The 13,709-nt window shown below is 29.7% G+C and overlaps 3 protein-coding genes across 4 annotated transcripts; 1 reads left to right on the forward strand and 2 right to left on the reverse strand.

Annotated features, from left to right (window-relative positions):
* Positions 1-1,222: 1,222 nt before the first annotated feature.
* Sc2 (trans-2,3-enoyl-CoA reductase Sc2) lies at positions 1,223-5,093 on the reverse strand. The gene is made up of 5 exons (XM_065504786.1): positions 4,934-5,093; positions 4,513-4,874; positions 3,893-4,109; positions 1,827-1,942; positions 1,223-1,743 (listed from the first exon to the last, which is right to left on the reverse strand). The coding sequence occupies exons 1-5, from the start codon at positions 4,937-4,939 to the stop codon at positions 1,539-1,541; spliced, it is 906 nt and encodes a 301-aa protein (XP_065360858.1). The 5' UTR covers positions 4,940-5,093; the 3' UTR covers positions 1,223-1,538.
* Positions 5,094-6,656: 1,563 nt separating this feature from the next.
* Pmi (Transmembrane protein Pmi) lies at positions 6,657-9,554 on the forward strand. 2 transcript variants are annotated; one of them, XM_065504718.1, is made up of 3 exons: positions 6,657-6,840; positions 7,391-7,724; positions 8,460-9,554. In XM_065504718.1, exons 1-3 carry the CDS (start codon positions 6,818-6,820, stop codon positions 8,622-8,624), a joined length of 522 nt encoding a protein of 173 aa, XP_065360790.1. In that variant the 5' UTR covers positions 6,657-6,817; the 3' UTR covers positions 8,625-9,554. The 2 variants fall into 2 exon arrangements, with proteins under 2 accessions (XP_065360790.1, XP_065360789.1); XM_065504717.1 differs by having other exon boundaries at positions 6,658-6,840; positions 7,391-7,730.
* A 324-nt stretch (positions 9,555-9,878) lies between these two features.
* LOC135954646 (uncharacterized) lies at positions 9,879-12,468 on the reverse strand. The gene is made up of 3 exons (XM_065504856.1): positions 12,251-12,468; positions 12,004-12,190; positions 9,879-10,501 (listed from the first exon to the last, which is right to left on the reverse strand). Exons 1-3 carry the CDS (start codon positions 12,271-12,273, stop codon positions 9,929-9,931), a joined length of 783 nt encoding a protein of 260 aa, XP_065360928.1. The 5' UTR covers positions 12,274-12,468; the 3' UTR covers positions 9,879-9,928.
* Between the last annotated feature and the right edge of the window lie 1,241 nt (positions 12,469-13,709).

Below are 13,709 nucleotides of genomic sequence, written 5' to 3' on the forward strand. Positions count from 1 at the left end.
ATTTCGAATCGAATAAAAAAATCAGCCAAATCGCTCCAGCTGTTCTCATTTTTATACCCTTCAGCTTCGTGAGAAGGGTATATATAAGTTTGTCATTCCGTTTGTAATTTCTACATTTTTCATTTCCGACCCTATAAAGTATATATATTCTGGATCCTTATAGATAGCGGAGTCGATTAAGCCATGTCCGTCTGTCTGTCTGTCTGTCTGTCTGTCTGTCTGTCTGTCTGTCTGTCTGTCTGTCCGTCTGTCTGTCTGTTGAAATCAGTTTTCTGAAGACCCCAGATATCTTCGGGATCAAAATCTTCAATAATTCGGTCAGACATGCTTTCGAGAATTTTGCTATTTAAAATCAGCAAAATCGGTCCACAAATGGCTGAGATATGAGGAAAAAACCAAGACAACCTCTATTTTTGACCTATATCTGGATTACTAAGACATTAATATAGACAATATGGATATCTAATGATAGATACTTCAAAGACATTTGCAACGACGTATATAAGACCATAGTAAGTTGGACCTACAATGGGTCAAAATCGGGAAAAAAAATTTTGAACCTAAAAAATTGAAAAAACAAAAAAAAAATTTTAAAATTTAAAAAAAAAAAAATTTTAAATTTAAAAAAAAAAAAAATTTTAAATTTAAAAAAAAAAAATTTTAAATTTAAAAAAAAAAATAATTAAATTTAAAATAACAATCGAAAAATTTTTTTTTTCAAAAAATTCAAAAAACAACTGGAAACAAAATTAAATTTTGTTTACCTAAAAATATTTAAAATTTTGAAGTATAATTTGGTGAAGGGTATATAAGATTCGGCACAGCCGAATATAGCACTCTTACTTGTTTTATATACATATATGTAGATATGTAAAAGGACATTTTTTGCGGATCAATCCATAATTGACTAGCTTCCATATAAAACCCATTTCCGAAAATCACTTTAACGAGCACAAATCTCTTAAAAATGTTGATATCCACATAAAATTAAAAAAAAAAGTTTAATATAGTATTAAATAACACGACCTATAAGTTGTTCAAACTAACTATTATTGGAACATTACATAATGGAATTAATTTCTGCTTGTCTTGGTACACTGTGTTGTTGTTTACATCGTACAACTCAAAGATATTTAATTGCGTTCTAAACAAAACCTTTCAAATAACACAGAATTCAGTAGAAACCCAGATTTATATAAAATAAAAATTAAACATCACACCATTTTATTAGTTTCTCAAAACCAGTTTTATTTATTGATTTTAATATTTCACACTTACATATGCCATATAAATACGTACAATTTAAAATTACATTAATAATTAAAAGGTTACAGTGCTAACAGTAACTCACTAGAAAATTACCGACTACTGCAATTAACCAATACACACCAAAAATTTGTCAAATGAAAGATCATACATACAATCTTCATATATAAAAGGGAAGATTGTCTTACATGTAAATTTGCTAAAGTTAAAAGTGGAAATGTTGTTTTTTGTAGGGAAAATGCTTTGAAAAGCAAGAAACACTTTTTAAAAACTTAGAGCACAAATGGGAAAATGGCACGTCTTTGTTTGGGATAGTCTTTGAATTCCTTGCGATAGTTACGATGTTTACCCATGGCCCAAACGGTCATTTGATAGGCACCAGCAACGGCAAACAAGAAAGCTGATAGACAAGAAGTCATAATGGAGAATGAAACCCAGGCACCAATTTCATAAGTATAATTGGGGCAGGATACCAAGCTAAAAATAATAAAAAACAGAAAACAAAGTTATAGTTACATTTGTGATAAAATATTAATTACTATATATAGGAAATAACTTACTGGAACAAGTTGGTTAGAGGATTGCCATCTGGTACAGGAATTCTGCGCACTTTAGTGCCGGGTGGTCTCAAGTTACGCAAAGCAATGTGGATTGAGAAATTACCCAACTCGCAAAACTAAAAAAAAAACAAAATTAAATATATTTTTAAAAACCTATTTTGCATAATACTTATCTAATCTATACATATTATATAAAAACAAGTAAGAGAGCAGCTATATTCGGCTGTGCCGAATCTTATATACCCTTCACCAAATTATACTTCAAAATACAAATTTTAAATATTTTTAGGTAAGCAACAATTATTTTTTCCAAAGTTGTTTTTTTTCATTTCTTCAAATTTTAAATTTTTTTTATTTATTTTTCAATTTTTTTTTTTCCGATTTTGACCCATTGTAGGTCCAACTTACTATGGTCTTATATACGTCGTTGCAAAGGTCTTTGAAATATCTATCATTAGATATCCATATTATCTACAGTGGTGGCCACTAATTTAAGACAAATACTTGATTTTTTTCACCAACTGAATTTTAAGTGCGATAGAGCCAAAAAAAAACCTCTAAGGGTATGAAATTTATTATTAATGTTTCTAGTTTCTGAAAAATGTTTGGAAAAATCGGTAAAACATATATGGACAAAGATATGTGGAAATACGTTGACCCACCTCAGCGAACATCCGCTGTTAATAACATGATATGAGCGAAACTAATGGAACTAAAAATACGAAATTTGGTCCGAATATTTTATAATAATAAAAATATAATGATATAAATGTGAGAATATATGTTTATTTAAAAAAAAATTTTTTTGTTCAAGTTGTAAAAAATTGTATTTGTTCGTGGTGAATATGTATGAATTGACACAGTCGACTAAAACACACTTGTGTGTTAAAACAGTCCTCATGCATACATATTTGTGGAAATATTTGAAAAAATAATTGACAATCACGTGGAATTTAGCAAACAATTTTTGTCTTAAATTCCTGGCCACCACTGTATATTAATGACTTAGTAATCCAGATATAGGTAAAAAATCGAAGTTGTCCTGGTTTTTTCCTCAATCTCAGCCGTTTGTGGACCGATTTTGCTGATAAATAGGAAACATTTCGAAAGCATGTCTGACAGAATTATTGAAGATTTGGATCCCGAAGATATCTGGGGTCTTCAGAAAATTGATTTCAACAGACAGACAGACGGACATGCCTTAATCGACTCCGCTATCTATAAGGATCCAGAATATATACTATACTATATAGGGTCGGAAAACTATATTGTGGAAATTGCAAACGGAATGACAAACTTATATATACCCTTCTCACGAAGGTGAAGGGTATAATTAACGATGAAATAAATAACATGGGACTATATTCAAAACCTTTATCTTAGAAAACACAAGCTTATTTATGATAAATATTGAATTCTTTATTCGACCCATTGTAGTACCAACTTACTATGGCTTTATATAGTCGTTGCAAAAGATTTTTTAGATATCCATATTGTCTATATTAATGACCTTGTAATCCTGATATATGTAGATCAAAAATAGAGGTTGCCCTGGTTTAATCCATTTATGGGCCGATTTCCTCGATTTTTAATAGCAATCGAACCGGGTATATATGAGATATATTGATGTATGATTAATGTATGTAAGTTATTTAGGGGGTACGGAAAGTTGATTTCAACATACAGACGGACATGGCTATATCGGGTCAGCTATTTATATCGATCCAGAGTATATATACTTTGTGGGGTCGCAAATAAAAAATTTAGAAATTACAAACTTGTCACTCATGGTGAAGGGTATACAAATGTGTGTTTCTTTCTTTCCAAAGTCTATTAAGTTGAAATGAAAAAACTGTATGCATACCTTTAGTACTAAAGGTATTTTAGGCTACGATTTGTAGTAAAATTGTCTATTTCTATATTTAATCTGAACAATGTAAATTTGTTTACTGAGACCTCATTATTAACATTTGAAAATGTTAATTATTTTCAGGTTTTTTCTTTCTACTCAATTTGTATTTATAATTAGATTTCTATGAATGTCTATGACCTAAATTTTAACTTACCACAAATCCAGCTAATGCAGCCCAAACTTGGCACATGCAGGGTTCAGTAAACAATGGATGATTGACATGATAGGATACATAAGCGGTAAATCCCCAGTAATAAGAGCAATTCTTAAAGAGATTACGCATGGGCATAGTAGCATGAGAGAAACGATGCACAAATATTGTTTCCAACAAACGTTTCATATAGTGCACGGTATAACAAGCCGCAGCAATGCTAAAATAAATTTAAAACAACAAAAAAAAATTAATGACATACAACTGACCATAGTAACAGGTGGAGATAATTAATTCAAAAAATTAAAAAGAAAAAAGCTAAAATTATACATTTATGCGCGTTTAGTTGATGAAGTTTTTGTTACGACATTTCGATGCGCTAATCGAAATCGAAAAGGTCAAATTGGGTTAAATTTTTGTTTAAGCTGTTAAACATCATTATGCGCGATGATTATTTCATTGTGTTGCAATTAACTCAATTCAAGTTTATTGCTATTAATAACTTAATGCTTTGACAGAAAAAGAAAGTTACAATTTAGTATGTTTTATGTTTTTAGCTAATCTTTGTCATTTTTTCTTTTATAACATTTTAACTTCCACTATTATATTTATAAACCACTTACTGTGTTGTTAGTGTAATGGGAAGTGTAGCCGATTTGCCATACACTAATTCTGGTCGTGTATAGAAGAGCAAATATACAATAAGTGGTCCGGCATATTCTGCCAAGAACACAGTCTTCCAGCCAATTTGTGGTCCCAAATCCTTAATGTATACACGGTCGCCGGCACGTAAATTTAATGACTGCAAAGTGTCAGTGTCTTTTACAGATTTACCACGGGGTTCCAAACGCAGCGATTGTCTATTGGAATCTGGTGTTGATTTTAACTTTTGGTGTATCAGCTCCCTTAAGTCACCAATGTTAGTGGCTGCCGGTGCCGTTACTTTGCCATAGGGTTTGGAGTTTTTGGCATTTAAAATTTCTAGCTGCAAAGAAATAACGAATTAAATTTGATTGTATTACCATAAATTAGTTTATAAGTTACCTCCATTTCGTTTTGTATTAATTTAGTATTGGTCACTAGTCAAAGAATTTCCAAATTGATTCAACACTGACGACCGATTTTCACGGACGCGTCTGCTCTTGAAGAAGTTTATAAAATGACAGGGAGAAATTTCAAAGTTCAATTTGGGAGAAAGTTTTTTTTCATTTGTGTATTTACATGTCAACGGAACAGTGAGAAGGAAACAATATGACAGGGTGGCACATAAAAAGTAGATTTAAGTGTTCACAGTCATCCATAAAATTAATGAAACTTGAAAGTATTGAAACATGCTCAATGTTTTTCATTATTATGTTGTTTGTGACTATCAAAAAATGTTGGTGAAAAAGAAATTGGGGAAAATTGGTGAAGTACCAATCAAAGTCTATAACAATTCAGAAAATATACTTTATGGTGTCGCAAATGAAAAAATATCGAAATTACAAACGGAATGACAAACCCAGCAGCTGTACCTTGATCAATCTGCCTTGGCAGTAAAATTAATAAGGACAATAGGATGACACAAAACCATTTATTTTTATGGGTTTTTGAGATAAATAAATAATTAATTTTCAAAGGGTTCACAACAATCAAGGTCCATTAATATGGACTTTGACAGCTCGAGCGAATATAAACAAAAATTATGACAAGCAAATCCGCCAAATCACCAGAAAAGTAGACTTTTTTCGATTTTTATCAACTATTCTACTTTTTCCGAACATTTTTAGTTAATCGAACTTTTGAGATATCGTATTGTCATCTCAAGTTTCGACAGTTCGACTTTTTTCCGACCAAAAATTAAACTTAAAACTTTTAATTCTAAATATTCCACATTTAAAAAAATGCAACTAAATTTCAACTAAAATTCATCGTACGAACGCAAATTAATTCCGTTCTAAAAATATTCGTCTGAATTGGGTATTTGAATATTTTTTTACCTAACAAAAATTTAATTTTCCATCCCTGAATACGTCATTGTATTACAAGCATTCACAATAGTATCAGAACAATAGATGAGCAAAGATGCCACACAATTTGCAAATTAGAAGACAAAACTAAGTCAATAAAATGAAAATCCAATAATGCCTTAAATTTTCAAAAAACACATATCTCATTGAAACAAATCAAGACCAAACTGGAATTCACAAACCCATCTCCATATTTTATGGCCTTCAATAAAATTCAATACCCCAGATTTTAACAGGATGATTTACTCTTACTTGTCCTGTGTTTAACAAGGAGTTTATAGATCAAGATGTATTAACAAGGTGGCAGCGTAACTACAACAATTACAACAATACAAGAACAATAATCACTTTTGTTTGTGCAAAACCGTGTAGTGTCAAAAAAAAAATTCACATAGTTTTTTTTAACACTTTTAAATATTTTATACACATAAAGCGGTGACAAATACTCACTTTTTTAAATATAAAATAATCTTTTTAATCTTATAACAAATTTAAAATTTTTTGTAAACAAGCTTTTGACATTTCACAAGGCAAAACACGAGTAGAGCAAAAAATAGTCAACTGGCGTTACGCTGCCACCTGGTTAAATATGCCTTGTTATAGATGAGTTTTGTTTGGTACATGCTGAAGTTTTTAAAATATTGAAATGTCGGGGCCTTAAAAATTGTGATTATGGTACTTTTTGCATCAAAAATCGTAAAAATCATAATATGTGTAGGGTGGCAACCTAATGTTAAAGTGATTTTTTTGTTATTTTGCTTTCCTTCAAATTCCGCGGTGAGATATATGTTTTTTTTGCGTAGACCTACTCGCCGAAATTGGAATTTTGTGTTAAAAAACGTAAAGAAACCAACTCAATCAAGTAAAAAATTAAAAAGTGTGTAAATAAATGTTTAAATTTTAAGAAAAAGACTTTAAAATGGTTAGCAACGTAGAAGAAAGGTTAGTATTTGTGTTATGAATAGAGTTACTGATGGAGAAAAAGTACTGTGGTACAAAGACAACTGACTATATATCATCATCTCTTCGGCTGGGGGAAAGAATGATGAATGCATTTTTCCTTAGATGTTTTATTAATTGTTATGCAATGCTAATTTTAGAGTTTCTTGCCTATGAAATGGAATTATTAGAAAATGTATTGCAAAACGATTAATTATAATTAACTTTTGATGGACATTTTCTTTGTGTTAAATGAGCTTTTTTCAGTTTATTTTTTTTTATTTTTACTTAAGTCTTGAACTTATTCTCCTTTACATTCTGTCTTTACATTCAAATTCGCCATCTATCAAACGCTTTGTGGGAGGTATTTGGGGTGTTATTGTTTGTTTATTTTAAGTCTACCACTTCATACTACGACGCATCATCACATTCTCAACATCAACAGTAACATCTTAAAAGTAATCCTGACCTTGAACTCGAAACTAGATTAATTTATCTTAATTCTAAAGGCTTGTTTATTGAATTTCTTTTTTTTTCTTTTTTAATATTTCAGTTCAAAAAAAGTCCCCACATTTCACATTATCCGTGAGGTATACGACAGTACCAATGCTCATCAACGCTTCGAAGCCGAACTCGACAAGGCTCTGGAGGCCAAAGTTGATTATATTATCATAGAGCCACCAAGATTGGGTGATGAAACGGGCCGTTGGATAACAGTGGGCAATTGTTTGCATAAAACAGCTGTTGTGTCGGGTATGGCATCATTGCTGTCAAGTCTTTTGTGGCATAACCGTCCTGTTATTGCTGGTCCCATGTGTGCCGTATCGTTATTTTGTACCGGTTTGTATACAGTCTCATGGAATTATGATCCCTGCTGCCAATACCAGGTATTAGTAAATTAGCAGAGTTTGAACATTTTTTAATATTTCTGTTTATTTATTTGTTTCGGCTTAAATCAAGGTCCCTAAATGAAATGGAAGTATTTATATTCTAAGAAGAAAATATTTTTGTCCGCTCATACCTATGTGTTACGTTACAATCACATTTCTATACCCTCAGAAAGATGTTAAAGAGAGCAAAAGTCGATGCATAATGTTCCCATTTATGAACATTTATCAAAACAAAACGTGCAATAGTTATATCCAAATGAGAAAAGTTGAGCATGTGCGTCTTTGCATTCGAATATCTCGAAATGAGTTATGAATAAATGTAAATTTTTTTTACATTAGTTAAATTTGATTGTTTTACTGAACATGCTGAAATGCGTTTTTCAAAACGAAAGCGATATGAAAACGCTGCGTTTTCCAGAACATATTGTGTAACTGTATTTTAGCGATAATATAGGTAACGGTAATTACAGTTATTTGGGTAACGGTAGTTGAGCTGAAAGGTAACTATAGCTTAGCGACAACGGTAGCCAATCTTTGAAAATAGTTATAAACATAAAAAATATTGTTCAAATTAAGTTGCGCTGGGGATCTTGATTTGTTCCAACTAATGATATCAAAAAATTTTAATATAAATTTCGAAATGCATTAAAAATTTATATATTTTAGCGGATATGCTAATCTAAACTTCCTATGCAATGTAACTAATTTTCCTAATATTGTTCTTGTCAACAGGTGGAAAATAATGAAGAAGTTCTCAACAAACTGCCCTTAGCTGATGTTTCTTCGCCTGTGATCTTGGGCTACCAACCCAACACGAAAACCAAATATTTACATCGCAGTGTTACTCTTCTGTCAGCTGCGTTTTGTGCTTGGCAAATCTGGCGTTCGTACAAGTAGTTTAAATAAGTAAATGTTAAAAATAAAAACAAAAACCTACAAAAATATTGTTCGAAATGAACTCCCCCTGCACATTTATTTAAAGCAGCTTTCTTAAAGGTTTAAAAAAAAAATAAAACGAAAATAATGTATTTTAATATTAAAAAAGGAAGAAGTGAGAGTGAAAAAATTAACAAACAAAAAAAAGAAAACCAAAATATCTCAGTTTTATTTTATACATACTACTTGTTTATTTTTTATAATTTAATTAAAAAAATCAAGCCAGTGTATTTTGTTTCAAACAAGATACCATCCATTAATATGTTTCATAAAACAGAACTTTTTTAAATTATATTAAATGAGATGCATTTTTTATTAATTATAAACTAGGAAGACATTTGTTAAATTGTGTACGTTTTGCTTGTGGTTGTTTTTTTGCTGTTTTTTTTAACACACTTACAAACATGTCGTCCTTCCAGTGTTTCGATAATGTTTAGTGTCTACAATAAATATACAAATACAAATATCGATTGCAATTTAGGAAATTTAAAAATATAATACAAAAAAGTTTTGGTTTTTTAAGTTTCATTTAAATTATATTATAGTTTTTAATTTTGAACGAATTGTAGTTAAACTATTTTGTTTTTCATATGCTAAGAGAACCAGCAATATTTTTAAGGTTTTATTTTCAAACTTATAAAGTTTATATCATTTGTAAATTATATATCTGTATCATAAAACTTTAAAAATACTGTCTGATTGAATATTAAATAAATTGATTTGTAAACATAAATTTTAAATTATTTAGTGAATTTTAAGGCATTTTAAAATTATAAATCTTAAATTGTTATAGAATATTAAAAAAAAAAAAAAAACAAATTCACAAAAATTTTCTGTAGACAAAAATATAAACCAAAATAAAAAAGAAATTAAACAAATAATTGCAAAAAATGCGTATGGAAATAGTTAAACTCTAATGGCCTTATTCATAATCAATTTTTAAAATCAAAAGGTTTATAAAATAAAATTTGTAAATTTAAAAATTGATTATGAATAAGTAAGGTAAGTGAAAGCTGCTAGTTTTTGATTGGTATTACAATTAAATTACAGTGTTTTTTTGTTTGTCAAACTAATACTTTATTATTAAGTAATTAGCTAATTATACATACATATATCTTATACATAATTATAAAACTATTAAAATTTTAAAAAAGTTAGAGCATAAATAAACTCTCCGTTATTTAGAAATAATTTAGAAGAATTCATTTCTACTTATAATTTGCTTCTTCTGTCCAGTTATTAAAATGTTAAATTATTATTGCATTTTAAGTAGACATATTTGAATCGCTCTTCAAATGCTTTAATGCTTCCTGTACCGATTGTGCTATTACTTTTGTTGAATCTGCTATTGTGGCCAAAGCCTCAGCCTGCCTATTTGTTGCTTCTGCGATAGCTTTTGTGGCTGCTGCTTGCATTTTCATTACCTTAAACATTTTGTCTTGTGTTTGGACCTGTTGCTGTAAAAGTTTAAACTGGATTACCTGCTTATCGATTTTTCTTTTTCCTATTTGTTGTTGATATAATTGTTTGCTTCTTTTGGCCGCAAATGCTTTTGAGTTTTTACATTTATTGATGTTTCCTCGATCATGTTGTGACGTTGTTGCTGCGGCATCTGTCTCAATTTTGACATCATATGGTGTTAACAAATCATTAAAAACAGTATCAAATTCCTCGGATTCATCCGCTGTAGCCATAGTTGAAAATTGCAATATTCTATCAACAGACTGCTCTAAATCACTTAAGAAGATTAAGCGACTGGAACCATCCTCGCTGGCATTGAGAATTTTAGTATTTTCGAGTACCTTTTTCTTAGTACGACATTTTAAGTCACCCCAAATCTAAAGATAACTTATAAATAATATAAATTAATACCTGTACATTAGAGTGTTCCGTAGAACACATATTTGTAGGAATACCACGGAAACGGAAATCAGAGAATGATAGTTAGCTCTTTAGTTCCCTACCAGAGAATTTAATTCCTGAAAAAAAATTTCACAAATTTGTTCGAAATTAATGTCAATGAAAATCATAGGTATTTATCTTGGTCAAATCTTGGTAGAAACATATTGCAGCAAATATTTATTTTTTTAATTTGTTTACTGTTTTATTGTGGAAGGCTTTCAACTCTAGGGTATATCCTGAATTGTATATATCACAACGGATCCCATGGTTTCCGATTGAAAGTGTCCTTTAAAGTACACACCCATTTTAAACTAACCTAATAGATTGCACAATATTGGAAACAAATCAATAAGATTTTCTTTGGAAAATCTTGTGTATAATAGTATTTTCTATAGAAAATCATGTGTATAACAGTATTTCCTATAGAAAATCTTGTGTATAACAGTAATTTCTATAGAAAATCTTGTATATAGTAGTATCTTCTATAGAAAATCTTATGTATAATAGTGTTTTCAATAGAAAATCTTAAGCATAATAATATTTTCTTTAGAAAATCTTGTGTATAACAGTATTTTCAATAGAAAATCTTGAGTATAACATTATTTTCAATAGCAAATCTTGTGCATAACAGTATTATCAACAGAAAATCTTGTGTATAACAATATTTTCTATAGAAAATCTCTTGTATAACATTTTCTCTGGAAAATCTTGTGTATAATATCATTTTCTATAGAAAATCTTGTGTATAACTGTATTCTCCATAGAAAATCTTGTGAATAAAAGTATTTTCCATAGAATCTTGCGTATAACTGAATTTTCTATAGAAAATCATGTCTATAATAATAGTTTCTATACACAATTTTGTTTATAACAGTAATTTGTATATAAAATTTTCAGTATACCAGTATTTTCTATATAACACTATTTTTACAGATGATATGCAATTAAAGATTTTCACGGGAATTCCCGGAATGGAATCTAACGAAGATAGAACAAAATCTAACGGAAATTGAAGCCATTCCGATATAAATGGGTGACAGGTCTGTATATAAACAACATTAGTTTATTTCTTATATTAAATTTTTAAAGAATTTTTTATGTGTATCCAATTACATTTTAAAACCAAACACATTTTTTAGCTTTTTAACGAAGTCTACCTCCTTAAAATTTAATAATTTGTTCTAGGCCGGAATTCCCGGGAAATTTCAAAATAAATCCCGATTTCCCGGGAAACGAAAATGTGCGGTAAAAGACTCTATATGCAACATAAAGTTACGCTAATATGAAAATAAGTTAAAATTTTTCATTTTCCACCTCTGCTATTTACTGATTTGTTCGTTATCAACTCATAGTGGTATTCCCAAAAAGCTAATCCTCGGCTCATTCTAATGTACATGTTCATAAGTATGTTGCAGTTTTGAATAATTCAAATGTGTACCTTCTTCCATTCGAATCCCGTCCTTTCTGGTGGACCAAATGAGTTCACTTCCCGTGCTATTTCATTCCATGCCTCTTCCGCAGATAGTTTTTCTCTTGTATTAGATGGTATGCATCTAGCCAATTGTAAATTCCCTTCCATTAAACTAACCAAGACTTGGAATTGACGACTGTTCGTTACCTTGAAGCTATTGAGATTCTGTTTTAATACAAATAATTTTCTTCAATTTACTATTATACTAATTTACCACTTCTTCTCTGATGCATCCATTTTGATTTTTAATGACAACTTTGGTTAAAATGATTAGTTGTGTTCCAAAACTTTTCCCGGCGTTTGGTAAAATATTGTTAAACTGACAAATGAGTTTGAAAATTTAAATTTTTGACACAAAAAATTGTATGAACGAACAAACAAATTCAACTGACTTATAAAAACCAATTTTATTGTGTATTCGTCGTCTAAAGACGTTTTCGTACAATTTTCGTTTGTTAAAAACAGCCTGAAATCATTGTTGCTAACTTTTTGTTTTTCACACTTGTTTTTGTGCATTTAGATGCTTTTAACGTTTAAAAATTTATTTATATGGAATATTTTGAAAAAGTATTAAAACAAATTTAGGTTATTTGTATTTTTCTAAACATTCTACAAATAGTTTTACTAAATTATATATTTCTTTATATATTTAATGATCTAATATTTAATGGTTTTTCCAAGCGTTTTTTCTTCTAATTATTATCATCACTGAAATTTATAAATGTTGTAGAGTTGAAACAATAAGTCAACTTTTTGATTTTTAAAAAGTTGATCTTTCGACCTTTTATAAATATCAAAAAGAGCGAATACTTATTCGAACGTGCGAGTTTTCGTATTTTTTGGGTTCCGTTATTCGATATCGAATAAAATGTATAGAAATTTATTAAGATTAAGAAGCATTCGAAATTTATTGCGATTACGAATGCGAGCCCCCTGGTAAAATCAAGCTGACTACCGATTCAAAACGGATTATTCGGTAACGGTAATTTCTGTTATTTCGATAACGGTAGCTTAGCGTATACAGTGTTTGACGTTATTTCGGTAACGTTATTTTAATATTAAATTCAAACTCAATTAAATTTTGAATAAAATACATATCCATACGCTGATTAAAATATGACCTTTGCGAAATCGTAGATTACAAAATAAGGACTTAAAATTATACCACGAAGGAAGCTTTATCAAATTCGGTTATAAGAAGTATGAAAATACTATATACCATATGATACCCTACACCGATAATATGGTTATAAACAGTTTTTTTAAATGTATATGGGTGACATGTTAAAGTGATTCGTTAAAGTGATTTTCAAAAGTGGGCCTTATATGGGAGCTATGACTACCTATGGACCTATGGTCACAATATTTGTTGGTGAGAATTCGGCTTATATAAAACATATTAGTGTTGAATTTGGGTTGGGTATTTATATAACTAAGATTGTATTTATGAGAGCTTAAATATTTTCAGATAGGACATTCGTATGAGGGCTAGGAGAAATAATGAACCGATTCTAACCTAATTCCTTGGGACAATAGAAAAGCTTGTACCAAATTTTGTCGAATTATCTTTAATTGTGACCTGTATTTTAATTACAAGGTTTAGATGGACGGACGGACATCGCTTAATCGACTCAGAAAGTGATCCTGAGCAGAAGGTGGGTATTGGGACAATA

The sequence above is a fragment of the Calliphora vicina genome, chromosome 3, assembly GCF_958450345.1.
Source record: "Calliphora vicina chromosome 3, idCalVici1.1, whole genome shotgun sequence".
Taxonomy (NCBI): Eukaryota; Metazoa; Arthropoda; class Insecta; order Diptera; family Calliphoridae; genus Calliphora; species Calliphora vicina.

Bases quoted from the DNA above. Each gene is read 5' to 3' on its own strand.
- Sc2 (XM_065504786.1), bottom strand. The intron at 1,943-3,892 runs GTAAGTTAAAAT...TTTTTTTTTTAG, and splicing joins CTGCATTAGCTGGATTTGTG to TTTTGCGAGTTGGGTAATTT. The intron at 1,744-1,826 runs GTAAGTTATTTC...TATTATTTTTAG, and splicing joins CCTCTAACCAACTTGTTCCA to CTTGGTATCCTGCCCCAATT.
- Pmi (XM_065504717.1), top strand. From the start codon at position 6,818: ATGGTTAGCAACGTAGAAGAAAG. The intron at 6,841-7,390 runs GTTAGTATTTGT...TTAATATTTCAG, and splicing joins GTTAGCAACGTAGAAGAAAG to TTCAAAAAAAGTCCCCACAT. The intron at 7,731-8,459 runs GTAAATTAGCAG...TCTTGTCAACAG, and splicing joins GCTGCCAATACCAGGTATTA to GTGGAAAATAATGAAGAAGT.
- LOC135954646 (XM_065504856.1), bottom strand. From the start codon at position 12,273: ATGGATGCATCAGAGAAGAAGTG. The intron at 12,191-12,250 runs GTAAATTAGTAT...GAATCTCAATAG, and splicing joins GATGCATCAGAGAAGAAGTG to CTTCAAGGTAACGAACAGTC. The intron at 10,502-12,003 runs GTACACATTTGA...AGTTATCTTTAG, and splicing joins CGGGATTCGAATGGAAGAAG to ATTTGGGGTGACTTAAAATG.